The 27,982-nt window shown below is 37.6% G+C and overlaps 1 protein-coding gene across 4 annotated transcripts in view; it reads left to right on the top strand.

The window, feature by feature from the left end:
- Positions 1–27,982, top strand: part of SYTL5 (synaptotagmin like 5) — a gene marked incomplete at both ends in the record, with an annotated part of 101,495 nt that overhangs the window by 39,821 nt on the left and 33,692 nt on the right. For all 4 annotated transcript variants that reach the window (XM_080719052.1, XM_080719054.1, XM_080719053.1 and 1 more), the window contains 4 exons: positions 752–867; positions 5,405–5,510; positions 9,154–9,288; positions 25,565–25,706. In XM_080719052.1, coding sequence (XP_080575178.1) covers positions 752–867; positions 5,405–5,510; positions 9,154–9,288; positions 25,565–25,706 — 499 coding nt within the window. The remainder of the gene's footprint in view (positions 1–751; positions 868–5,404; positions 5,511–9,153; positions 9,289–25,564; positions 25,707–27,982) is intronic.

Consider the following 27,982-nt stretch of genomic DNA (forward strand, 5'->3'; position numbering starts at 1 on the left):
AGACGGATTATAGCCTTTCAGGAGGACAGATGATAGGTGATTTCATATACCCATTGCAAGAAGGGCTTAAAAGATAAAATGAGCTCTTCAAATATCCTTTCCCATCCTTAACATTTAGTTGATGGCAAAACCAAGCAGGTGCATCTAAAACCTGCATTATGAATTTGTGTGGTAGACTTACCATTGTCCTAGGAAAGAGGTCCTATCACCTCTTTCTAGGTTAGTACAATGGCCAACTTGTCTCTTTATCCTATTTTCTTTTATGTTACCTTAAGGAATCTATCTAAAGAACAGTCTTATCATGCAGGTTGTGTCACTACGAACTCTAGTTATTCCTCATTGATTGTACTGAAGATCATTTCTCCACTAAGGTAGTGGGTGAGAACTTGATCCCTAGGCCAGACTACTTGGGAAGGGATTTATGCTCCATTACTTACCAGCTGTGTGATTTGAAATATGCCACTGTATTTTTGTAAGTACCTGTTTTCTTATCTATAAAATAGGGATAATGACGTTGTAAACAGGTTGGTATGTGGACAAAATAGACAGAGTATGAAGAACAATTAGCAAGCACTTAGCAGAAAGTATATAATTTATTTGATTAATTCGGTAGTGGTCAGTATTTTATCACCGTAGAATACTCCAGAGAGTAAGGGTGACTATAAATAACCCTTACTTATTTAGAGATGTTTGAGAGTAAAATTATGCATTGAAATAATCAAATTTTAATACTCTCCCTTTTTCTGAGTAGGCAGCTAAGAATAATAACTGGAGAATGGTTTCTTGAAGAAAAGGCAAAGCGTTTTAAGCAAGTCAATGTTCTAGGTACTGATGTTGTTCGGCAGTCCATTCTGAGAAGAAGTCCAGGTAACTGAAGTAATGGTTTTCTTTTGAAACTATTCTCATTTTCATCTGGGCAGGCTAAATAACTTCTTATGTAATGTAGAAAATGGGCACAGTTGAATTTTCTGAATCTCGTAGGTAATTTCACAACTTGGTAGCATGAATCTAAACCTGCAATTAATACAAAGGAAGAAGAAGCTAGTAGAAAATAAAATTTTGATATATCTGACACACTGAGATTTTTCAAAGGAGCTATTTATCTTCATCATGGCCACTTCTTTTCCTGAATGCACTTCTAATAGTTTACTGAACTCTTAGGAAAACGACATAAGGCAGATGAATTACATGATTCGTATTGTGAAAGCAATTCTTGATTTTAATAAGTTTTATTTCAAATTTATTTTATTTTTTTAGATTTATAAAATAACTTTTATATTTTAAAGTTAATATACGCACTACAGAAACAAAACCACAAGAAGCAAAGAACAAAGTCATCCATTCACAAGCAGCTTAGTTGGCTGCAGCCTTCTCACTGCTGTGTATGCATATACAACATGCCATTTAGGTGATCAAGATTATAGTATCGTGCTTTTCCACACATCAGTATTCAATTCAGAATCCCAAAGCTACAAGAGTATTTTAAATAACCAAGGATATAGTGTACCAATTCAATCTGTTAGAAAAAATTGTAATCCTGCCTTTCTTGGGGCAAATATTTCACTGAAGACAGAAATAGTGACAGGCCTTTGGATAGACATATTGGCAGAGTTATGAGTAAAATACTGCATTCCTTTAATGCTTGATTTAAAATGAGTTATAAAGCAAGAGTATACCATCATGTTTCTAAGAGAGTTATCAGATTTCTACTAATAAATTATTAGCTTGCTCCCAGTGAATTAAGATATTACTATGGAACAGCAGGGAAGATGCAAACATACCAATGGCTCACAGCAAAATCAAATTTTAAATCTGAGAAACACTTGCTCCACCTCTGTACACTACCTTCTGCCCCTCTGCTGCCAGCTGGATGAAGTCCTGATACACCCTGCCCAGAGGTGTAACAATTCCATGCCCATGGTGCACCTTTCTTAACAATTATAATAAAAACTTATTTACAAGTTGGCTAATTGACTAAACTCTACTTATTGCCATACATTGTCACATTGGGACATCTATGAAGCTAAAGTGGGACATGAATATGAACTTTGTACACAATGAACACAATTACTAACCAAAAGAGGACACAGAAACCTATGGTAAAAATCTAAAATTGTCTTCTAGGTAGAGAGATAGTAACAAAGAGCTCTTCCTCACACCATTCCTCCTCTCCCTCTTTCCCATTCCAGTAATTAGTGTCATGTACTGAGTACAGGAGCTCCCTTAGCTCCAATACAGGGATTAACAAAGGTCATGCTACAAGAGAGTTCTTCCTAAAATTAACCAAAGGACAATTATATTAGGATTATTTTCCTACTTGTAACATACTTTGTGTTATGGTTTTGCGAATGTTATTGTTTTGGGGAAACTGTCCCCGAGGACCCGTGTTAGGGTTCCGGACACAATTTCCCTCAAAACACACAAAAAAACCCCAAAGACAGAAAAAGAGAAAAACTGCGGGTTCTTGTCCTAAGTTAAGAGTAAATACATATTAGCTCGGACTCTTGCTGAAGATTTAAAGAAGTTTATTAAGAAGATAGAAATATAGAAGATAGTTACAGCCCCATGACATTCTTGAATGGCATGGGGGCGGGGGTTCGAGCCAATTCACCACCCAAAGATATAGTACGTGGACCGGACTTTTTATACCCATGACCTCCATCTAGTTTGCGTAATTCTGACATAGTAACCATCCCTGTAAGGTTCCTCCCCCACCAAGGTGTGGCAAGGTGTCTGCTTTCATGAAGGTCAAAGGTCTACCCCCTTCTCTTACCCTAGCTAGATTATTATATAGATCTGTCTTTAGAAAGGGGAAGCCCTAGCTCCCCTCTCCTATTGACTTGTTAATTACTTTTAGCTAAGTCAATCTAAGTTTCAGTAGCAGTTTGCTTCCTGACCAAAGCCAAGCCTTTCTCTCTCCAGGTCTGCCATTTTGACACAATTTTTTTCTGAAATATATCTATTAATAATCAGAGCTTTCTCAAATATTCCTAAGCCATTCCCAATACTGGTATACTTTGGGCATTAGAATTTATCCTTTGATACACAACAATAGTAACTAAGCATATAAATAGTAATATATATAAATATATATATATATATATATATATATATATATATATATAGTTACATATATAACAATGGCTAGAAAATATTAACTAATCTAAGGGACACAGAAAGTTTTTCTCTGTGTACTCCCCACCCAACACATCACCCAGAGTCAAACAACATACTCTCCAAGACATCAAGTTTAATAATTCCATTCCCCAAATGCAACCATTCCTATGAAGTAACAAAAAACTACTTAAGAGCATAACTTTAGCCCTCTACTTTTACTATGTGTCAGGTGTTACGGTTTGGAGATAAGTGTTACCGTTTAGGGGAACTGTTCCCGGGGATCCCTGTTAGTCTCCGGGACACAATTCCCCTCAAACTGCGGTTCTTGTCCCAACTCAGCACAGGTGTACACTGGTCAGTACACTTGCTGAAGATTTAAAAGAGTTTATTAAAAAGATAGAAATACAGAAAACAGTTACAGCCTCATGCTACCCAGGGATAACATCAGGGGGTGTTTCAAACGAAGTCATCCAAATACAAAATATGGAGCAGGCTTTTATAGATAGGACATCCTCCATCTTATTCTAAGTAATTCTGTGACACAGGTAAAGTCCGTCCCCTTAATTTTTCCCGCCTGACTTTGGCCCAACTTTTGGTCTATGCCTAGGTTTCTCTGTTCAGGAAGGTCATCTCCTCCTCCCATCCTCTTAACTAGAAAGCAATTATTATGTAAACCTGTCTTGGGAATCTTAAGTCCAAAGTTCCACCTCTCCTATGGACTTGCTAATTACTTTTTAGCAAGGATACTTTACATTACAATAGCTGCTTGCTTCCCAGCTGAACCCAAGTCCTAACTTGCCCTTCCCTTCCACAGGTCTGCCCTTCATCTTCTGTAACCCAAGTTTTGAAATATATTTATTAAAAATCAGAGCTTCTTTCTCGAATCATTCTAGGCCATTCCTAATACTGGTATATCAAGCACTTTCTTTGTGGTGCTGGGGATGAAATCCAGGGGCCTTCTACCTCCGGGCTATACTCCCAGACCTATTTTATACTTTATTTGGAAACAGGGTCTCACTAAGTTGCTGAGAGCCTCACTAAGTAGCTGTGGCTGGCTTCGAGCCTGAGCAATCCTCCCTCCTCAGCCTCCCAAGCACTGGAATTACAAGCACTTTTAAAACATCCAGAAAGCCTAGAAGCTTCCAACAAGTGCTTATTTCTCACTATACATATGGTATCAATGAATAAACACACACACACACACACATACTTAACAAAGGCTATCACTTGAAAGTGTCTTCTAAATAGGAAAATTCGAGCCTAGAACCCTTCCCCTTCCCATCTTATCAACCCAGATTTATTTTATTTAAATGATACTTTTTTTTTCTATCCTTGGTTTTTAACCAAGAATCAGTATTTTGTACTACACCACAACACCGCTTTTCCCAAAACAGGAGCATTTGTAAATGCAAAGAGGCATTTCTGATAGTCATAATTACTAGGTTGAGTCAATGGCAGGAAGCAGAGATGCTAAATGGTCTGAAATGCATAGGATAGTTTCACTCAATGAAGACTTATAGTGGAAATGAGATGCAAATAATGCCCACCCTAAGAATGATTTTCAGTGCAGCCAAACTACTACTGCGCATATATTTATACTGAGTAAGACATGTTTGGGAGGATATTTTTCATGTGTTTAATAAAGGTAGAACAGGATTCTTTTAGCTTATTTCTAAGTTATCTTTCATAGATAGAAGACTAGTGCCCTTGTTTATAAGTGTGGCAGGTAGTACTAAGAAGCTTGAAACTGATTCCTGTGCCATGTCCGGTGTGGCACTCAACAGGAAGGACTTTCAAAGATGGTGACATCTGATGCCACAGTATTTAGAAGTCGACTGTGGCCTCTTTCTTCACTCAAATCTCAGTGCCTTCCAGTGTGTGCAGACTGTCAGGTCACAAGATGTGTCCTTGGATACCTTCCCAGGAAGTCTGGTTTCTGTGCGCAGAAGTCGGGGTATCATTCCTATAATCTCATGTTGGAGTTCTCATGAACCCAGGCTCCCCACTCAAAAACTATTTTGCACTTTTTCCTCTATTGCAGGCTTCTCTAGAACACTCCTCTCAGTGAGCCTCCCACAGACAAGTCCTGATCTTATTCCTTTGTTATCTCTAGAACATTCAATAAATTAGAAACAAGTGTGTACCTGAGAGACTCAGGATGGGAATACCATTGGCAATTGTCATACACTTCTTTGTCCCATGCTAATCTAGGAAAGTCAATAAAAGAAATTCACTCTCATCTCTTGCCATTTTGCATGTAAAAGTGTCTTGTAATTGTTTTAATAAGGATCTGAAGAAGTACAAAGCCAAGAACAAACCCGCCAGGATGTGGAAAAATCAGACATTTCACCTGTTGTGCGGAAGGCCAGTCATGATGGACCCAGGAGAAAGGGGTAAGACACAGCCTGTCCAAGGGAAGTTTTAATTTTTATTCCAGACACTTTTTTGGGGGGGCTACTGAGGATGGAACCCAGGGACATTCTGCCTCTGTCACCCCCAGCCCTAATTTTTTATTCTTTATTTTTGAAAGAGGGTCTCACTGAGTTGCAAGGAGCCAGATACTTTCGAAATAAATACTCCTTACATTTTTGTGCTGGTAATTGAACCCAGAGGCATTCTACCTCCAAGCTATGCCTCCAGCCCAATTTTTTTTTTCTTGTTTGGAAACAGGGTCTCACTAGGTTGCTGAGAGCCTCTCTAAGTTACTGAGGCTGGCTTTGAACCTAAGATTCTCCTGTCTCAGCCTCGCAAGTACTGGGATTGCAGGTATATGCCACCACACCCGGCTTTGTTTTGTTTTTGTTGTGCTGGGTATTGAACCTAGGAGCCTTCTAACTCTGAACTATACCCTTCAGCCCTATTTTATTTTTATTATGAAACAGTTTCTCACTAAGTTGCTGAGGGCCTTGCTAACTTGCTGAGAGTGACCTCAAATATGTAATCCTCCTATCTCGGTCTCCCATGTACTGGGGTTACAGGCATTCACCACCACATCCAGCTTGCTCCTTACTTTCTCAAGTCTGATATCACTTCATAGACTCAGAGGAAGTTAGAGATGCAACTAAGGCAATACTTTCTTAGCATTCTTCTCAAGAAATGCAGTTTTAATTACTTTTAACTTTAGATAAATAAAGGTCCTCTCTGACCTGAGCTTGTAAGAGATATTTAATTTGACATATTTGTTCTACAAAATGCTCCTCATTGCTTCTTTGTAGAAGGTTTTATGTCTGGGCCAGTCTTGTCTATAAACAGGTGACAATTGCCTTTGGGGAAACACAGTACTGCTCCACTCAAAACTGAGTGTTGATACATAAAATACCCAAATCAATGATTTATTACTTGAGTTTAAAACACTGTATCTCATGTTTTAAATTCAGTCTTTCTTGAGGAAAAAAAATAACACTTGGCTACCTCAGCTTAATCCAGAAAGCAAATATATGTGTCAAGTACTAAAAGTAGCAATGGGAGATATACAGGGGAGTAAGATGCCAGGAGACACAGTGGACCTTGGAAACTAGGGGAATAGGGAGAAGAGTAGCCCCCCAAATCCAGACTATAAGAACAAAAAGGAAAACTTTTGCATCATGACCCTAAACTTTACAGTCTTTTTTCCAAGGCAGCTATTGGCCAGTTTTGTGGCTAAGGTAGTGAGAGTTCCAATATGTACGATGTCATGGTGATGTTTTCCAAGTAGCGCTGACAATTCAAACAATCCTATGCACATTTGTGAAGCTATTAATGGCAGTTTCAGTATTATAAAAAGGGGAAAGGGAGAGAGTAGGGTGAGACCTAGAGGAAAATGCATGGGATGCTATGTGCATGTAATATTTCTATCACACTAAACCTCGATGTAATATATAATTACCATGAACCAATAAAATATATTTTAAAAAGAAGCCAGCATTAAATACTGACCATGAGCTTTTATTTGGCCCTAAAAAATGTATGTATGCTATGAGTGGGAATTCAATCTACATGTCCTCTGACTCAAACACTCCTTACTAACCTCATGTCCATTCATTAGCAGAGATGAATGGGAAAGACTCTAGGATTTCCTAAATATTCATTCCTAGGTATCTCTCTCCCTGTCATATTAAATCCAAGCATATCACCTGTTATATTGCTCTTTAGACCCCTATACACATACACTTCATTGCAAACTCCTTTAGTGAGAGACAAGTGGCTTTCTGCTTTTGTGTTGCAGTACCTAGCGAAGTGCCTGACTTCAAAAACAATGGTTTGACTGAAGAAGTAATTCAGAGTGCACAAGTGCTTCTAGATGCTATAGTTTTTAGAACCCAGCCCAAGCATCACATAGTAGGTTACAAGGCTAAGTAGAGCTTGGAGCTGAGAGTTAATATATAACTCACCAGTACAATGAGTTATACAGTACAATGAATTATTAAAACTATCAAAGCACTGGGCAAGACCCTGCTGAAACTTAGAACTGGCATCTCTGGTTCTCAGTCTTTTAGAAATATAACAACCACTTGGGGAGAAAAGGTTCACACTGGAAAAGTTAAGAAGAATATAAGAATTGCAGGAAAAGATAAAATGGTAATATGAGCTGCCCAAAGCCTCTATAAACAAGGCAGGATATTAATAAATCATAAGAGATGTCATAAGAATATGTAAATTACTAAGTCAATATTAAATGAGTGGCTAGATAATAAATGTTTGGGAGAAGCACAGGAGCTATCAAGAAAGACATAAAGTTTTAAATGGGACTTCATGTAGAGTTGACAGATAAGTGGGGTTCTGTTTATCAAAAGGGAAGAACAGTGATGCCCAACACAGGAGGCACATTAAGCAGAGATGGGGCCAGGCAGGAAGTGTTTCTCGGAGCAGCACAGACTGGCATCATATTAAGTGCCATTCTTACCAAAAAATGTAGTGTTCCAGTAGATTGAAATTTTTGACACTTTGACAATGACACTATTCCAAGGTTCTTTGAAGCAGAAACAATTTAGCAGATTATATTAATATTCTGCCAGTACCTTTGGAATCCATTTTCACATACAAAACTGTTAAATGGAAAGTAAATGAATTGGTCTCTCCCAATACCATTCCAAAACAGAATATAATTTTGGTCTTATATTAAAATGCATTGGGGACCGGGCGTGGTGGCACATGCTTGTAATCCCTGCACTTGGGAGGCAGAGACAGGAGGATTGCATAGGTTCGAAGTCAGCCACTCTGGCTTAAGAGACCCTGTTTCCAAAATAAAAAAGTATAAAAATAGGTCTGGGAGTGTAGCCCGGAGGTAGAAGCATTTCCAGGAACCCCAGTACCACCAAAATAAAATGCATTTGGAAACACCTATCAGGAGCACTTGCTAGATCAGGAAATAAATCTTGCTTCCTGAAAATCTATTTTGGTTTAAGTTCCAAATAACTTAGTAAAATGGGAATGTTATCAGATTTCATCTAACATGAGACACACCATTACTCAAACTTCATTTCCATAGGGAGAAGTGCCATGGAAGGCATAAAGATGGCTTCCAAAACATGAGTTTAGCTGCTCATGAGTTGAGTTCTAGTATTTGTCAGACATTATTCAAGACTCAAAGGATGTAGCAGGGAATGAAAAAGGCAGTCACTGCTCTCATAGAGCTGCAGTCTAACAAGTTGCTACCTCGGTTTGTCCCAGATGATCAAGCCCTCTCTTAGCAGAAGGAGTGCAAGCACCCTACTTTCAGCAGCCCTGCAAAGAGCCCAGGCCCAGACAATATTTGTCTCTTTGCAGGTAGTAGTGATGAGTCTCTTAAATAGGTATTATGTTGCTTAGTAGGGAAAGAGGCCTGGCTTATGAGCAAGTGGTATTATCCTGGGAGAATGCCATAACCACTTTCATTATAGCCACTAATACTGTACTGCAAAGACACTGGGAACTCCCCCAAACCCCTCAGTCTCAGGATCCTTTATTGAAAAATCACTTATTATTTATTAAAAGTACTAAAAATTGTGTTCTTTAAGTGATATCTTCAAATGTTTTCCCTTATCTTACTTTTAAATGCATAAATATATGTAATTTCAGATTTCTTCTTACCAAGTTCAGATCAGCAACAAGAGGAGAAATCATAACTCCCAAATTAGAAAGTGGACGAAGCTACAGTTTGGATTTAGACAGCCAATTTTTTCGAAGTTTAAAGTCAGCACCTGGTTCAGGCAGGTAAGAGACATACAGTTGGCAATGGGATAGCTTGAAAATTTGGTTGATAAATTTCCTTCCAAACAGGATTTCTAGATATTTTTAAAGTATTGCCAATTGGAGAAATCTTAGCACATAATATAAAAATTCAAGAGGGTTTTTTTTTCAGTCGAAATGAAAAGCACTAACCTTCCTTCTGGATTTATAGCTCTTAGAATTCTTTCTGTCACCTGCAAGGATATCATTTTATGTTTGATAACTCAGGACTTTAGTTCAAATGGAGATTTACAGGTCAAATACATTCTTTTCATTTGATTTATTGATCTTTTTCTTTTTAAGCTTCTGAGAAAGAAACCTTTGTCATATCCACTTCTTGCAGCTTTTAAAAAACATATTAATGATTTCATCATTTGAATTGCCTCAGAGAATTTTCCGTAAATTCCACTTCCTTCTAATTCCACATCCTCTGTTTCTCAGAAAGGCCAAGTGAGAATCTCCTGTACACAGTGCTATCACTTGTCAGGAAAAGTAAAGAGAAGTAAAAAGGATCGCCAAGAGCAGTCACTTCTAATCAGGTCTGATTCTCTTAATCCTGTTGGTGCATAAGTCAAAGCTTATTTTCATGACTAGTGTATAATCAAAGCTGGAGTTAAAAAAAAATCTACCCTCATGTTTCACTGGTTCATCTGGATGTTAATTCCCTTTTGTTTGCTTGAGGCTGTAGTGATTCTACTAAGCCAGATAATAAAACTGGCAGACATTTTTTCTATTCAGGTTTTGCAAGCAAAATTGCATTCTCCCTGTAATCCTTTCTGTTCATTTGTTTTTGTGGTTCTGGATATTTAACCCAGGACCTTGCACATATAATCCCTTTTATTTACTTACTTACTTACTTACTTGCTTACTTACTTAATTACTTATTTATTTATTTATTTTGTGATTATTGGGTTTGAACTCAGGGCCATTCTACTTCTGAGCTATACCACCTGACCAATCTTATTTTTTATTTGGAAACAGGGTCTCAATAAATTGTGGAGGGCCTCAGTAACTTTCTGAGTCTGGCCTTAAACCTGAGATCCTCCTGTACTCAAATTACAAGAGTACTCCACAATGTCTGACTTGTAATCCATTTTAGAATATAGGCCAGAGCATATCCCTAGGGTGGTCAGTCTTTACACTAATGTGTTTGTTTGTTTTTTTTTTTTTTGGCATTTTGCCTCTTCATACCTGTTTCAATTTCCCCTATATCATTCCTGCAAGCATTACTTTATGTAAACCTACACAGAAAAAATTGTAGGAATGCAAATAATAAATTACTTGCCATCTGCTATCAAAGTATTGAAATTCTTCAAATTTTCAAGAATGCAGATTGATGTTTTATGAAGGAGAAACCAGAGGGGGGTGGGAAAGGAGAAGGAAATTCCCTAATAATTAGTAAAGGATGTACAGTTACAAACATATCAAAATTGCAAACATATCAAAGCCAATCACTAAGCCAAACATGAGAAGAAGGAATGGGGGAGGAAAATGGAATGGGGTGGGAATTGGGGAAAAGCTAAGAGTGATGTATGCATGTATGCCTCTACCATCTTGTATTCCGTTAAGAGTATGACTACAATGCACTAATAAAAGATTAAAAATGAAAAAAAGTGTAAATCACAGTTGTTTTTGCCTTTAAAATAACTATGTTTGACTTCCCTTTGGGAAGTCCCATGCTGATTTCCACCAAAAATTTCCATGAAAATCTTACTTTTAATCCAGGCACAGTAGTGAATGTCTGTAATTTCAGTACTTGGGAGGCTGAGATCAGTGGATGGCAGGTTCAAGGCTGGCCTTAGTAACTTAGCAAGGCTCTCAGCAACTTATCAAGCCATTGTTTAAAAGTAAAATAAAGAGCTGGGCGTGGTGGAACACACTTGTAATTCCACCATTCGGGAGACTGAGACCGGAGGATCTCAGTTCGTGGCCATCCTCAGCTATTTAGTGAGGCCCTCTGCAACTTTGTGAGACACTGTTTCAAAATAAAGAATAAAAAATAGGGCAGGGAGTGTAGCTTGGAAGTCGAATGCCCCTGGGTTCCATCCCCAGATCTGCAAAAAAAAAAAGGGCTGAAGCAGGTTTACCTCAGAGGTAGAATACCTACTTCTAGGTTCAATCCCAAATACCATACACAAAATTTTTTTTGTTTTGCTCATGAAACTCCTGAATACTGAGACAATATTGATTAAAATTACTTGAGGATGATATGCAGCTAGGTTGGTGCTTCTCTTTTTGTTCAGCTTTCTGGGGATTCTATGATCACGCCATCTTGGCTTATACTTCAGGCTAACATTTAAGAGGGACAATACATAAGAAGAAAACAGAATACCTTACTATAAACAAAAAGGCTCTAGGCCTATCAAAAATCAGATCATGTCATATTAAGTTATTGTCCTATAGTTTACTCAACAAGAATATGGGGCATCTTCCTTAACATCATGGTGCTTGTGCTGTTAATCTAGAATCTGTCTTACCCAGATTTATCCCTGTATCTTATTTTCTGGTAGGTAAAAATAACCATAAATAACCAGAGACCCATAAAGCCATATGGACATATTTTACCAAATACTGGTGTATTGACACTAGGGTTTCTTGTTCTTATTATTAAGTGGAAGAAAGTCCCTAAGTAGATTCTCTTTTATTTTTATTTATTTTTAATTTGTGCTGCTGAGGATTGAACCCAGGGGTATTCTACCTCTGAGTTACAACTTCCAGCCCTATTTTATTTATTTTGAAATAATGTCTTACTGAGTTGTGGAGGGCCTCACTAAGTTTCTGAGGCTGGCTGCAAGTTTGTGGTGTTCCTGTCTCCGCCTCCCGAGTACTGGGATTAAGTGTGTGCCACTACACTCTGCTCATACTCTCTTTTAAATTGTAAATGCCTCAAATGGCTTACAGATAATCAGAATATATTAGACGGGGTTGTTTTGGCTTAAACATGCCAAAGACAATATTTTCCCAAATAAGAGAGGGAATAGAGATGCTCAGATTAACGGAGCAAAATGTCCATTTCCTGGAACATGTATTTATCACAATGATGACTCATTAATGGATTGCCACAGTGAGATGCATTTCATTATACTAAAATGATTCCTTAGAAAGTTAAGGCAGGAGATGGCCCATCTTTTTCTATACTAGACATTTAAAGAGATTGTAAGAGCTCGTTCTCTTTGGTCCATTACCTGACTCAACTTAGCAATTATTCTCCTTTCTCTAACCACAATGCATATTTCTTTGTGGTTCATTGGTTTTTTCCTGGAGCAGCTGGGCTTGGGCATTCCTTTTTAAAACTTACATTATATCAGAGTAGAAATAATGTTTTACCCAACATTTAATTGATTTTCTTTCTTTTGAGTAGTTTGAAAGCAGAGGAAAGGTTTAGAAAAGGCCTAGCAGTGTATCAGAAGAGCATGACAAATGGCTATTCACTGGTTGCTAGGGACTGGATATGAGACAAAGAGTTTTTAAAAGGATGTAAATGTACAAACCACAGTTAGTAAATAGAATGCTATTCAAATCCCTTCTAGGTTATGGTCACAATCCTATGATTTGTGTGTGTGTGTGTGCTGGAGATTGAACCTTGTGACATTCTATCTCTTAAGCTACATTTCCAACCCTTTACATTTTTTATCTTAAAACAAAGTCTTGCTAAGTTGCTGAGGCTGGCCTAGAATCTGATCCTCCTGTCTCATCCTCCCAAACTCTAGGATTAAAGGGCTGAGCTATGACTCCCAGCTGATTTCTGAAATCTCAATCACAAGTCATATTCTGCCATCAACAGACTCACAGACAAGGATTCACAAACAAGCAATTTATTAATCAAGTGATTCCAAGAGAAACCAGTAAAGGAGTAGGAGAGGCAGAACAGAGAAGTAGAGGAAGCTATTGAGAAGTAAAATTATATTCATATTCTGAATATAATTGTCATTATCATATTTGAAGTCAGTATACCGATTATATAGCATCCTTTCAGAGGGAATGTGAATATAGTAAGGTGGAGTTCTAATGTAAAGTTAGGGCCACATCCACTCACTCTGTGTATATTTCCATTAATTGACACAGGGGCATTAAAATCAGTTGAATCTAGAGTTTTATGTATATTTTCATACATATACTCATATATTATATATGGAAATATATATTTGAAATATCTAAAATCCACCTTTAGTATTATCAAAAGACTTTGGAACCTTTTTATTGGAGCATTTTGTAATCAAACATCTTGATGAAGTTCAGGGTGAGAGAGGCATACATGCACACAGTAATCATTGAGCCCTTCCTCACTTCCCACACCCCTCCCTCTCCTGCCCCACCTTCTCTTACTGGATACAGTGATTGGTATTGGTAACTCTTAGTACATAATATTTACATCAAAGTGACTACAAGTGGTATATTGTTTGCTCAATTTTTATAGGTGTCTTATATATAGGACAATGAACCTGGAGAACATTATGTTAAGTGAGATTATCCAGTCACAGAAAGTGAAGAGTCATGTTTTCTCTAGTATGCAGAAGCAAGGGAGTAATTGGGATAAGCAGAGGGACTCCAGATAATGGAGAAGAAACTTTAGTGGAGCCAGGGATGTGGGCTAGGGGAAGGAGAGGGGTAAGAGTGAGGATCAGTGAAGAATTACTACCACTGGCTTTATATACATATGTGAGAATGCCATTGTCAATCTCAGTGGCTCTGTGGGGAAAGGGGCATGGAGAGGGAGCTGAGGTAAAGCCCATCAAGTTCTGTGTACACATATGTCACTATCAACATGATTTACATTATGATATGAGATTATAATGTACTAATAAAGTATAAAAAGAAAAATACTACAATGCTCTTATTAAACTCCTCTCCTTTCCACTATTTAAAAAATTTGTTCAGATGTATAGCATATCTTTGAAAGCATATCAGTATTATTCCATAATACTTGCTGTGATAGTTTCATGACATAATAGTCCAGCAGCCATAAAGGTTGTCCTCTAAGGGGAGAGCATTTTTACTTTTTTCTATGTATTTATTTGTCCACTGCTACTAATTCCTCTTTTTTTATTTTAACTTCTTTTTGATGAGCATGTCCTTCTTAGTAGCAGTGAGGGGTGGGCAACCAAAGCTACAAGCTTTCAAAATGCTAATGCAGTTTTAAAAACCATGGTGGCCTGAGAAGAGTGAATCTGACTTCCATGAAGCAATGGGCCCATGATAGAAAATAGGTAGAGAGTGCTGGGCGTGGTGGCTCACACTTGTAACCCCCTCGCTTGGGAGGTGGAGACAGGAGTATCGTGCAGGTTTGGAGCCAGCCCCGCTGGCTTAAGAGACCCTGTTTCCAAATAAAAAAATATAAAAAATAGGTCTGGGAGTGTAGCCCGGAGGTAGAAGGGCTTCCAGGAACCCAGTACCACCAAAAAAAAAAAAAAAAAAAAGGTAGAGTAATGTCAATTCACTAGATTAAATTTAGACTGTGACTTTAAAGGTGGCTGATACCTGAGGTCTGGAGTTGGTAAACTAGTTTTTAGCTAGAAACATCTATTTATAATTCAAAACCACTCCTTAATATTTTCCCACCACATACACCATATTGACTTGGGTTCTCCCAGAAGAAAATCCCAAAATAAAGGATTTAAGAGCAATAATGATGTAGTCTAGAGAAACACAATTAGGAGTGTGGAGAAATTAACTAGAGAAGGGAAGGAGGGCAAAAATGGCTGAGTTATTAAGCCAGCTACTACTGTGTGCAACTAGAGCAGAACATCACTGGACAGCTGTAGCAAACAGTAAAGAACACACCTCATTGTTACCCAGCCAAGAGATGGGGAATCTGGGGTATTTTTACACCTGCTTCCTAGTCATTGTTGATGGAGAGCTGTTTCTGGGGAATTAGCATTCTGGCACTTCTCAATTGCTGTGTTCATAGAAGTGCTATACTCCAGTGATCAAAAATGTCCTCAGTAGTGGGTGCTACAAGTAAATAGAATTCTAGAGGTAGGGGTGAGTGCTGAGAGCAGAAGAGCTGACATAGTCCACTACAACAGCCCTCCCAACCTGCTCTCAGACCTCCTCCAAAGGTGCTGTTTGTCAGATCACCATTGCTTAGTACTTGGTTTCTGTTGACTCTATATGCATGTGACTTTCTTTCGTATAATACTAATAATGTGAGAAGGTATAGAGATGCAATAGTTCAACCCAGTCTTTGACATTATACTTCAACTGCAAATGGGTTTTTGACTTACCATGATCAAATAATTGTAAGCCTGAGCCTAATGCTTGCTATTTCTTCTGTTTCTCCAGTTGTTTCTCATAGACTCACTGCCTTATCATGTTTTATTTTTACAGATTATACCTAACACATGTCTCTCCTCCAATACAATAAAATTCTCTTTTACTTATTGCTACCAAATGTGTTAAAGTATGTGAGGTATTACATTCTTGGGGTAGCTAAGATACAATATTTAGCCTTCTGCTAGTAAATGAGCACTAAAAATATGTGGCTTGCTCACTTATATGTTTTATTTATACAAATAAATTAAACACATGGTTCTGCCAACACTATTGACCTAGTGCTGTATGTCAAATGGTAAATGTGGGTGTTCTTAGACAATGACTTTTGCTGTTCCTCTCCTTTATTAACTTCAGAGAAATCTGGTGTAACTAAACAAATAATTTTAAAATAATATGGTATTTTGATAAAAAGATGTATGTGATCATTGAAAATGAAAGAAAATAATTACCCTACCAGAGAATTTAGTTAAATGTCATAAGGAGATAACCCCTAAAAGGCTATTAAGGAATGAGAAGTACTTGGGCAAATTAAGAAAGGTAGAAAAAAAACTTTCTAGAAAGAGAAAATAAAAAGTGCAAAGGAGCCTGGGCAGTGCACACTTGTAATCTCAGTATTTGGGAGGCAGAGACAGGAGGATAGCGGTTTGAAGCTAGTTTCAGCAACTTAGAGAGATCTTGTTTTAAAACCAAAAATAAAGTAGAGGTAGGATGCCTTGGGATAATCCCCAGTAGTAAAAAAAAAAAAAAAAAAAAAAAAAAAAAGTATGCAAAGAGTACAAATTACCCTTTTATAGAAATGTGAATGTTTATTTTAAATTGAGGAAAGATAAAAGACAAAAACAGCCCCCCCCCATGGAAGGAGGGGTCTCCAAAAGAGATTAACATTCAAAGGACTCTTAATTGTGTCCTTTGCTACTCAGAAGCTTTGTAATTTGATGCTATCCACTTGTTGATTCCTGGTTTTATTTCCTGAGCTTTGTGTGTCTTATAAAGAAAATCTCAGCTGGCTGTGGTGGTGCAAGCTTGTAATCCCAGCATTCAGGAGGCCGAGTTAGCCTCAGCTACTTAGTGAGGCCCACCACAAATTAATGAGACTCTGTTTCAAAAAATAAAGAATAAAAATAGGTCAGGGGGTGTAGCTCGAAGTTTGAATGCCCCTGGATTCCATCCCCAGACCCGCAAAAAATAAAAAATAAAATAACCAGGTGTGGTGGCGCACACTTGTAATTCCAGTACTTGGTAGGCTGAAACAGGAGGATCACAGGTTTAAAACCAGCCTCAGTTGCTTAGTGAGGCCCTCTGTAACTTAGTGAGACCTTCTTTCAAAATAAAGAATAAAAAAATAGGGCTTGGAACGTAGCTTGGAGGTAGTATGCTCCTGGTTCCATCCCCAGTATCTCTAGAAAAAAGTTTTATAATTTGATTCAACAACAAAAAAAGCTGACTTGCCTGGTCATTCTCTTTATTTTTTGTTGGTACACTGTAGTCATACATCTTTTTTTGTGTGTGTGTGGTACTAGGGATAGAACCCAGGAGCATTCTACCTTAGAGTAACATCCACAGCCCTATCCTTTTATTCTTTATTTTGAAACAGGGTCTCAGTGAGTTGCAAAGGACCTAAGTAGCAGAGGCTATTTGTAAACTGCGATCCTTCTGTCTCAGCCTCCTGAATGCTGGGATTCCAAGTGAGCACCACCACGCCCGGATGTAGTCATACATCTTAATGGAGTGCAAGATGGTAAAGGCATACATGCACACTCATTTAATCCCAATTTCCTTCCTTCCCCTCATGTTTGGCTCAGTGATTGACTTTGATATGTTTATGGATGTTCATCATGTACATTAGGTAATTTCCCTCTTCCCCCCTCCCAACCCTCTCAGTTAGGTCTCCTTATTTGCTCATCTATGGTTTCTCCTTCTTTCTCTAGAGTTTCTCCTATGATTTCCTTTCTCCCTAGCTTCTGGATATTAGGGAGAACATCTGATTTTTTGCTTTTTGTTTAGTATTTCTTTAATGGAACTGCTTCAAGAAGAATCCCTTTAAAATGGAGGAGATCGTGACCATGAGGGAAGAACTTTGGCTGGTTATGAGGAAGAAGTTAAGAACATGCAGTACTCCCAGTAGGATAACATTTTGGTCTTTTAGCATATCGAAAGAATCCCTATACACTATCAAATTATAACATAATGCCCAGACACAAGAGAATGCACAACTTCCTCATCTCTCTGTTTCCCTAATTTGGCATTTAAGAATTCATAGGATGGTTTACATAGACCTAAGTCAGTCACACCACACACACACACACACACACACACACACACACACTACCTAAAATTCATTCCTTTGGAATATGTTGATCTCCACAAAGAATTTGGAGTAGAGATACGTGTGTGTGTGTGTGTGTGTGTGTGTGTGTGTGTGTGTGTGTGTCTGTGTGTTTGTGTGTCTGTGTGCATAATTATATACACGGATCAATGAACATTTTCTTTATTTTTTTTCTTTTTATTTATTTATTTATTTTTTTTATTGGTGCACTGTCTTCATACATCATAGTAGGATACATACTTTTGTAGACATACATGCACACTTTTCCCAGTCAGCCCCCACCCAATTCCCACCCCATTCTCTCCCTATCCCTCCCTCCCATGCTTGGCTTAGTAGTTGACATCTAGTATTATGGCAATTTATCTAAAATTAAAAATGATAATCTCACATAACAGTTTCATTTGTCTGATACCAAGCTTTTGATGATTTAAAGAAAACATTTCAATATTTCTTTTTGCTTTCTTTCTTTTTTTTTATTTTATACCTTCTTTTTTTTCATATATATTTTTAATTGGTGCACTGTATTCATGCATCATAGTGGGATACATACTTTTGTAGACATACATGCACACATTGCCCAGTCAGCCCCCACCCGATCCCCACCCCGTTCTCTCCCTATCCCCCCCTCCTATGCTTGGCTTAGTAGTTGACATCTAGTATTATAGCAATTTATCCAAAATTAAAAATGATAATCTCACATAACAGTTTCATTTGTCTGATACCAAGCTTTTGATGACTTAAAGATAACATTTCAATATTTCTTTTTACTTTCTTTCTTACCAGAGAATCTATTTTTTTCTATTTTTTAGGAGAAACTATCATATATTTATATATTTATTTTCAGAAAAAAAAATCTATCCTAATATGGAGTATGGACTCTAGGTACCCACATCGATCTTGAAAAAGAACAAAGCTAGAAGATATATATTTTCTGATTTCAAACCATATAAAGCTACAATAATTGAAACAGTGTAGTGCTATTCTAAAGGCAGATATATAAACCATTGGAGTTAAATAAAAGCCTAGAGCTAAATTCTTCCCTATATTGTCGTTATTTTTGACAAGGTTTCCACGAACATTTGGTGGTGGAAATATTAATCTTTTAACTAAATATTGTTAAAAAATAATAATTACATGGAAAAGAATAAAATTGGACCCTTACCTAATCCCATATACAAATATTAACTCAAAATAGATAATAGACCTAAATATAAATCTTAAGACTATAAACTTTTAGAAGAAAATCTGGGTCATAAAACCTCACAACATTGAAATTGGCAGTGATTTCTTGGTTATGATTTCAATGGCACATGCAACAGAGGAGTATACAAACTCCCTAAAAAATAAAAAAATTATTGTATATCCAAAAACAATGTAAACAGAGTTAACAGTTACTAATAGAATAGGATAAAATATTTCCAAATGCTATATCTGAAGGTATATTAACATTCCAACTAGAAGTCCTAGAAATTAACAACAATAAAGGCAAACAATACCATTTAGAGATAGGTAAAAGACTAACATAAATAATGAATCTCCACAGATAACCAATCTTAGTTGTCTGTTGGATGGAAAATCTTGTTTCTCTAGTTCTGGAGTGTGTTACCTATTTCTTCTATGTAGTTAATCTCTTTGAGTATTTTCTCTAGTGCTGGTTTTGAAGACATAAATTCCTTCAGCTTCTGTTTGTCATGGAAGCTTCTTATATCTCCATCTAATTTGATAGAAAGTTTTGCTGGGTAGGAAATTTTTGGCTGGAAGTTGTTTTCTTTCAGAGTTTGGAATATGTTACTCCAAGCCCTTCTGGCTCTCATAACTTGGTTTGGGAAGTCTAGAGTGATTCTAATTGGTTTGCCTCTGAATGTCACTTGGCCCTTTGCTTTTGTGGCCTTTAAGATTTTCTGCTTGGCTTCCACATTGGTCATTTTGACAATTATGTGGCGTGGGGATCCTCTTCTCCGATCCTGTCTAAAGGGAGTTCTATAAGTTTCCTGGACCTGTGTATCAACCTCTTGCTCTATGTTTGGAAAATTTTCTGCTATTACTTCCTTGAAGAGATTGTTGATCCCTTTGGTTTCACCTTCTTTTCCCTCCTCTATTCCAATTATTCTTAGGTTAGCTCTCTTAAAATGGGCCCATATTTCTTCAATATCAGATTCCTGCTGTAGGATATTTTTTTCTAGATTAGAAACTATGCGTTCATTTTTGGATTGCTCATCTTCTAAGAGCGAGATTCTGTTCTCCATGTGTTCTAATCGGTTGTTTGTGCTTTGAATTGAGGCCTTTACTTCATTAATTGCATCCTTTATCTCTTTTTGGCTCTCTCTGAGTTCTTTTTGAAGCACTTCTATTATTTCTACAGTTATTTTCCTGATTTGATCTTCTAGAAATCTCTGATCTTCTGTTTTATTGGGTTCTGATGTTGTGGGGTTGTGGGCATTCATTGCTCCAGTATTATTCCTCTTTCCCATGATTTCGGAAGTTTGTGCCTTCTCTGGGTTCTTCCCTTGGGTCACTATGACTTCACTTAAGGTGTTCTGGATCTCGAGTCAGTAGTATCTCAGACCCCACTACTCCTTTACTGGGTTGTATCACAGAGTCTCCGACCTAGAGAGTCGATAGAGGCTGCTTTAGACTGTGGAGGGTGCCAGGTTGCACGTTCTCCTATGGTGTGATATCTCTGCCACTGCCCCTCTCCCACTGGGTCAAGACCCAGGGAGTACAGTACTGGGATTTCTCCTCTGTGGCCCGCAATTTGACTCACTGTTCTTGAGTACGCAGATGTAGCTGTACTGGATTCGGGTGAATTCTCTGCTGCTGCCGCCGGTGGCAATATGGCGCCGCTGCTACGCCCTCGGCTTTGGGGCTGGTGTTTTTCTTCTTGGTTTTGATTTCCACTCTGAATCCCTGCAGCATGTGCTGAGCTCGGCCACTGGGAGCTTTAGATGCTCTCTGCACGGAGAAATCCCGCCTGGCTGTTCCGCAGTGGCTCACCTTGGCTTGCTGTAGCCGCCCGTGAATTCGCCGGTGCCGCCGGCAGTATGGCGCTGCTGCCGCGTCTGCCGCGTCCTTGGGCGTGAGGCCGGTTATCTCCTCTGTGGCTCTGTTCTCAGTCCGCTTTCTCTCTGGAGCCTGGTGATTTTTTGTTTCACTGGTGATGGTGTTTTCTGGCTATGAAAGGCGCTGATTTTGTGGTACTGGAGATTTTTTTTAGCGGGGCTCTTAAGCCCCGCTTTTCTTGGTCGCCATCTTCCCGGAAGTTCGAACATTTTCTTTAGAGTTACACCTAGTTAATAGTTTTGGCTTTGTGGGCAATATGGCCTTTGTCTCGCCTCTGCTGTTGGAACATGAAAGAAATATAAACAATGCATAAATTAATTGGCAGGGTTGCTTTTCAATCCAGTTTTCTTTATGGGCACTGAAGTTTGAATTCCATTGAATGTTCATGTGTCACAAAATATTATTCTTCTCATTGTTTTCAACCACTTAAAAATGTGAAAACCATTCTTAGCTAACTAGTCATACAAAAATACTTAATGTGCCCAGCATGGTGGATCACACGTGCAATCCCAGCAACTATGGAAGTTTAGGCAGGAAGATCACACATTTGAAGTCAACCTGGGCAACTTAGAAAAGATTCTGTCTTAATAAAATTATAATATAATATAATATGATACCTGGATGTAGTTCAGTGGTAGAATGGCCCTAGGCCCATTTCAGTCTATAGGTCATAGTTTGCTGACCCCTAACACAACACATTCACTCACTAACACAGAAATTGTCTATTTATCAGTGAGCCAAGAGCTGCTTAGGTGGAATGAAGAACAGATATCTGAGCTCAATGAACTTAAAGCTTCAATTTAGCCCAATATTTTCCACCTTGGCTGGATATTGGAATCACCTGAGAAGTTTTAAAATCTGATGATGTCATCCGGTTGTGGTGGCGCACGCTTGTAATCCCTGTGCTTGGGAGGCAGAGACAGAAGGGTTGCACAGGTTCAAAGCCAGTCGCTCTGGCTTAAGAGACCCTGTTTCCAAATAAAAAAGTATAAAATAAGCCTGGGAGTGGAGCCCGGAGGTAGAAGGGTTTCCAGGAACCCCAGTACCACCAAAAAAAATCTGATGATGCCTAGATTCCATGTCTAGAGAGTCCAATGTTGTTTGTCTAGGACATGGTCTGGACAAGGGAATTTTTAACATTTTCTAATAGATGGGCATTTCTAATGCACATCTAAGGGTGAGGGCTGCTCATCTCACAGTAAACAAAGTCACAACATTTTTCAATTACCAAAGAATGGAAGGTTGAGCTACATTTACTTTTTTCCCTTTTCTTTTTCATGTTTGATACCTTTATCCCATTTAGCAGGTATATCTCACTTTCTAGCTACAATTTTCCTTCCCTTTCTTTCCCGCATATTAATTTTAAATTTGAAATAATTAAAATAAATTAAGATAACTCATAAATCTGAGAAATAATATTCTGCTATGTATCTGCATTGTACCAAACAGTAGCCTCTTAGTCCCAGTGAGTATTATGTCTAGCAAGTTAATACCTTCTGGGAGTACTCATTTAACCATGCAACAACAGGCTCAACATTGTCAGCTACTCTAGAAAGGTTGGATCCTGGGAAATTAGTTCCTAGCTATGACTCCTGGGAGACAAGTATATGAACCAGAAGGTTCATTAAATTATAGTTTTCGTCCCCTATCTTTGACTCCTCTATCCAGAAATGGATACATTTGGGAAGACATTATGAGATTTTGGGGCAGCATGGAATTAAAGATAGTAAAATAGAAGGCTTTTAAAAGTTTATTTTATAAGCTAAAGTAAATTGGAGTCTGTTCTGACCTAGAAAATGTGTCTTTCCATAACCCAGAATATCCAAGCTCCCTAGACAGAGTCATATCCCCACACTTGGGCCCTATTAGAATGAGATAAAAGTATTTCATGCCCATTTTCCCTTAACCGCATTTTAGCTTGAAGGTTTGTTGGCACTGATTTCTAATATTCACTTAAATCACAGTAACATGGTGTCTGAATCAAAAATAGCTCTTCCTTAATTGGCCTCTAAAATTCTCTAATTTTGACTTGAGGAAGCTTTTATTCTCATCTGATTTAAGTGGTAAAAGGTCATGTATTTTATGTCACATTTAATATAACATCTAAAAGAGTTGGTACCCAAATATTTGTGATGATCTGCCTCATTAAACTGAACCATTTCTTAGTTTAATCAACTGAAAGGAAAATATTTTGTAGAATATCATTGTAAATGTCATGGATAAATGTGAAAGTATATGTCATTTTTGAGACAATGCTTCTGGCAACAATAATTTCCAGTAGCTGACTTATAGTCACAAGCATTTTTTCCTTATTACAGGATAGCCTCTCAAATGTCATCACCACAATTAATCAACTTCTGCCAGAATTTCTACATAAAGAGGGCTTTTGGTTTTAGCAAGGGTAATACATGATGGTGATTTCTGTCAAAAACACCTGGATCTGGGAAGTTCTTCAACAGAGACACAAGCAGAAATATGTACATGAATTGCTTTGGTTGTAATCTCTTGTCTCCTTCAAGATTTACTCCTAGACTCTTTTTTGGGGGAATATATTTTACCTAAACTTATAGGAAGGTATATTTTTGTGCTGATATGGTTATGAGAGTAGGAAACCTATCGTCACAGCACAGTGTCACTGGGTAAGTCTCTAAGTCCCATCCAAATATGATATCTAACATAAACATAATCACTTGGAAAAGTATAAATATGGCTAACATTTCAAATGTAGAAATGTGGCAATTGATGTAGAATGGCTCAGGAAATCACCTAGAAATTTAGAATTCAAAATTCTATCAATCTGTTGGATCTAAAAATTGTTTAATTTTGTTGTCAGGATCAACAAACACAAACATAAGCTCCACTTGAGCTGAGTCCATAGAAATGTAATTTAGAGTGCCAGCTCTAGAAAGAGGAGGCAGGATACCCTCTGTAATGACTAAGGGATATTAACCAAAAAATTCAAAATTCCCTTAAATCCTGAGATACCAACTCCTAACTCTCCTTTAATTAGCTTCTTCTTGATCATCCATTCTATTATTGTAGAACTCTCCTGATTGAAATTATTTGTTCATGATGAAATGATGTGTAAGTAATATGAGAAAATAGTATAATGGGCACAAATTTTGGGCAGATGGACAAATACTATTTTTATCCAGAGTTTTTCATGTGCTAATTGTGTAACAGCATGGTTGTGTGATGATGATGTGTGTGTGCACATATCTGCATGCATACAGATATGAAATAATTATTTTCCACACCTAGAATATACTTAGTAAATGCTAATAAATGTTATTTTCTTAGCAACTGCTATTTGTATAATTATTGAAGATAATGGTAGCTGGTAATGTTATTCAGTATATTTGACTTTTGTGGTTTCTCTGCCACATGGCCTTAAAAAATTATGAGTTGTGGTTGACAGCTGTGATGATCATTGCCTATTCTTTCATTTTTTGTATTTATCATCTGTTTTTTGTAAAAATCTTCCTTTATTCCATTTAATTTTTCCTCTGGCTCAAATGTAAGTCCTAATGACTATCAAACACTACTTGTGTCCTTTGCCAATAATGTGTTGTTTACTATTATAATCTATTAAAGTAATTGAGAGAGAATAAAACTCATAAGAGCTTATATTTTACTACCCAGCATATTGGGGTTAGTAAGGAATAAAGTGTGAAATAACAGCAACAACAACACTTCACTTAAATTCTAATTTGACAAAGTTTTACATTTACTATAAAGCTCAATTTAATAAGAAAATTGTAATTACAGTGGTAGGAATTGTCTTTTCTTTTATCATTATTGAATGGCATTGAATCATTTTAGCAAACATGAAACTGATTCAAGCCCATTTACCAAATGTCATTATTTTATAACCACATTTATTAAATATGCATTATGAGTCAGACACTTAAACAACAGAGAAATGAAATTTAATTTTCAATCTTTGATGAAACATGTGCTAATTGACTTCTTTGCACCAAGGCACTGTGAAGTGGCTGGAGATATCATGATAAAGACTCTGTTCCCAAGAAACCCGCAGTTGAAAGAAGCACCAAGGCCCACATATGTAGATCAGTTTGTGACCCAAATGAGACATTCTACATAGGTACTAAATAGTTTGACAAGACCATAAGTCAGTAGGAACTAAGTGAAGCAGAATTTGACGAGGCCTATGCTTGACAGAAAAAGCCCAAAGGGGAAGGCTGAACTTCATCTGATCTTGAAAGATGAAGAAGATTCACATAGACAAAACAGGGCATATCAGGTAGGGAGAAAGTGAGCAAAAGCCTGGAAGGTGGAAATGACCTTGGCAAACTGAGAGAATAACTAGGAATGTTGAAAGGCTGGGAGATTGCAGATGAGAAATCAGAAATAAAATTAGAAGGAAATTCAATTCCAAAAACCCCGGAGTCAGGAAAATGTATTCACACCTAGCGGCCTTTAAAGGTCTTTAAAAAGGAAGGTGAACAGCTCCAGCCTGGCTCATGTGAACTTGGTATGTTTCACATGTCCTCACTGTTGTCCTCATAAGCTTTGTCATGCCGATGTCTTTGTTTGCTACTCTGCTTCCATATAAATGTGAGGATATGATTTATCATTTAGGGGAAGCACTGGTTCTTCAGATCTCATTGACCAGGAGGCTGGACCTGGGACCCCAAAAAGCAACCAGAGCAACGGTGTGACTGCAGTCATAGAGAGGTCACCAGCTTCAAGCACACGCAGTGTGACCTCAGTGGGCAGTAAAGTAAGTGTGAAGAGACAACCAGCCTCTGTGACTTGAATTCACCACCAATACATGACTGGGTTTGAGATCTCTATTGCAGAGTATGTTGGTTATGCTGTTTAATGGCATAAACCTTTTTTTTTTAAATCAAGACCAAACCTACTGCATCCTTTGCTTTTAGCTAGAAACCCAAAGTGAAAAGGAAAGGCAAAGCAGTGTTTAAAGGTGGCATTGTGTGATGGGGTTTAAGTGGCTGCATAGTTTAAACAAATACAAAGAATTTGTAGAAGGCTCTGATTTTGATCCTCTATTGTTACTTATAATGGAACTGCACTAAATTTCCCCAAGATGACTTGCATCAGGAAAAGTATAACCTTGAAAGTTTTTTATCGTGTTCTATACATATGTTAAAATCAGGTGTCAACACATAATGAAAGTTTTAATTGAAAAATATTTTATATTTATAATAAATTAAATTTTATATTGATTTTTATCTTTTTTTGTGTGGTACTGAGGGTGGATCCCAGGGGCTTTTCTACCTCTGGGCTATACTCCCAGACCTATTTTATTTGGAAACAGGGTCTCACTAAGTTGCTGAGAGCCTCACTAAGTAGCTGAGGCTGGATTTGAACCTGCGTGATCCTCCTGTCTCAGCCTCCCAAGCGCAGGGATTACAAGCATGCACCACCACACCCAACTTTGATTTTCTATTTTAAAGGAGAAGATGCAGGAAACATTAGGAGTAAAATAAATATTTTATTAAATATTCTATTGGAAGTATCTTAGAATGAATTAGCATCTACTAGAATTTTTTAAGCGAAAAAATCAATGCATATTGCTGGTATCTATGTTTGAGAAATTATTATTATATATTAATCATAATTCTTTGATTCAGCCAATATTTAGTGACATCCTACTATATAATAGGCCCTAATCAAGTAAAGAGTTAGAGGAAGTGAAAGACTTAGCTATGCAGATGTCTGGAACAAGGTGTCCTTCCCACAGACAGTGATAACATTTGACAGGGCCATATGAGAAAGGCTGTTTCATTTACAGCTTCACTCCTTCTTTGTAGGTGCCCACAATCAACCAGTATCTAAAATATGATTAATGCCTTAGGAGAAACAATCCATGCAAAGATCCTGTGGTGAAAGCATGTCTGACATGCTCAAGGAAGAACAAAGAGGTCACTGTAGCTACTGTGAATAAAGGAGAGGAATACTGGGTAATGGGTTCAAAGAGGTCTTAGGCCAGAAACGGCCCTGAAAACTATTGTGCACACTTTGGAATTTACTTTGATTAAGATGGGAAAAGCTGGAGAGTATGAGGCAGAGGAGAAACAAGATCTACCTTCTGTCTAAGCAGAATCTGGGTTCTGTGCTGAGGATTAGCTACAGGGGAACTAGAATAGAAGCTAGGGGACCAGTTAGGAGGCCATTGCCATAGTCCAAGTGAGAAACTGATCTTTGGAATAGGGAGACAGCAGCAGAGGTGGTAAGCAGTAATATTCTATAGAGATTTTAAGGAAGAACCAAAGAACCAAAGACATTCAGACAGATTGAATAACAATAATAGGTTTATTTAAACATAGTCTAGATTGTACTTGCTAAGATAAAAGGCATATTTTAAATTTTGTAAATATTTATGCTGAGCTCAACAAGCAGATTCTGTTAAATATTCAAAAAAGTGCATGAATAGCTGATGATTATATTCACTTTTTTGGCAACCTAACAAGGAATGATATTCAAAATATTTAGCAATTCATATGGCAGGGGGGGTGAGCAATCAGAATGGGGCAGTATGGCCCTTCCTTGGATTGTGAGGAGACTTGTGGATGGGAGGAACATGGGTAAAGGGAGGTAGGCCTGGACTCAGACATATTTTTAAAATTTTAATAGTTTGTGCAGCTGTGCCAGTGGGTAGCAGCTGACTTTTAGTTCATAACCAGTAAGTTAATCAAGTTTGTTCTCAAAACAAGAATTATCTTCCCAAGTACTATTTGAGATGATTAGAGGAAAAATTACCTTGTCAACAAAAATTTCCTGCAATTGAGTTGTGTTTATTTATATATGCATAGGTAATGCCTATGTTGATCTCATTCTCACTTTCTAGCTGGTTTATGCTGATGTTTTCAAAAATGAAAAAAGAGAAATATGTTCTGTTGAGTAAAAATAAGATATTGGAGCCAGGCATGGTGACACATGCTTGAAATTCCAAAATTGGGAAGCTGAGACAGGAGGATTGTGGGTTTACAGCTAGCCTCAGCTACTTAGGCCCTTTGCAACTCAGTTAGACCC

The sequence above is a fragment of the Muscardinus avellanarius genome, assembly GCF_963383645.1.
Source record: "Muscardinus avellanarius genome assembly, chromosome: X".
Taxonomy (NCBI): Eukaryota; Metazoa; Chordata; class Mammalia; order Rodentia; family Gliridae; genus Muscardinus; species Muscardinus avellanarius.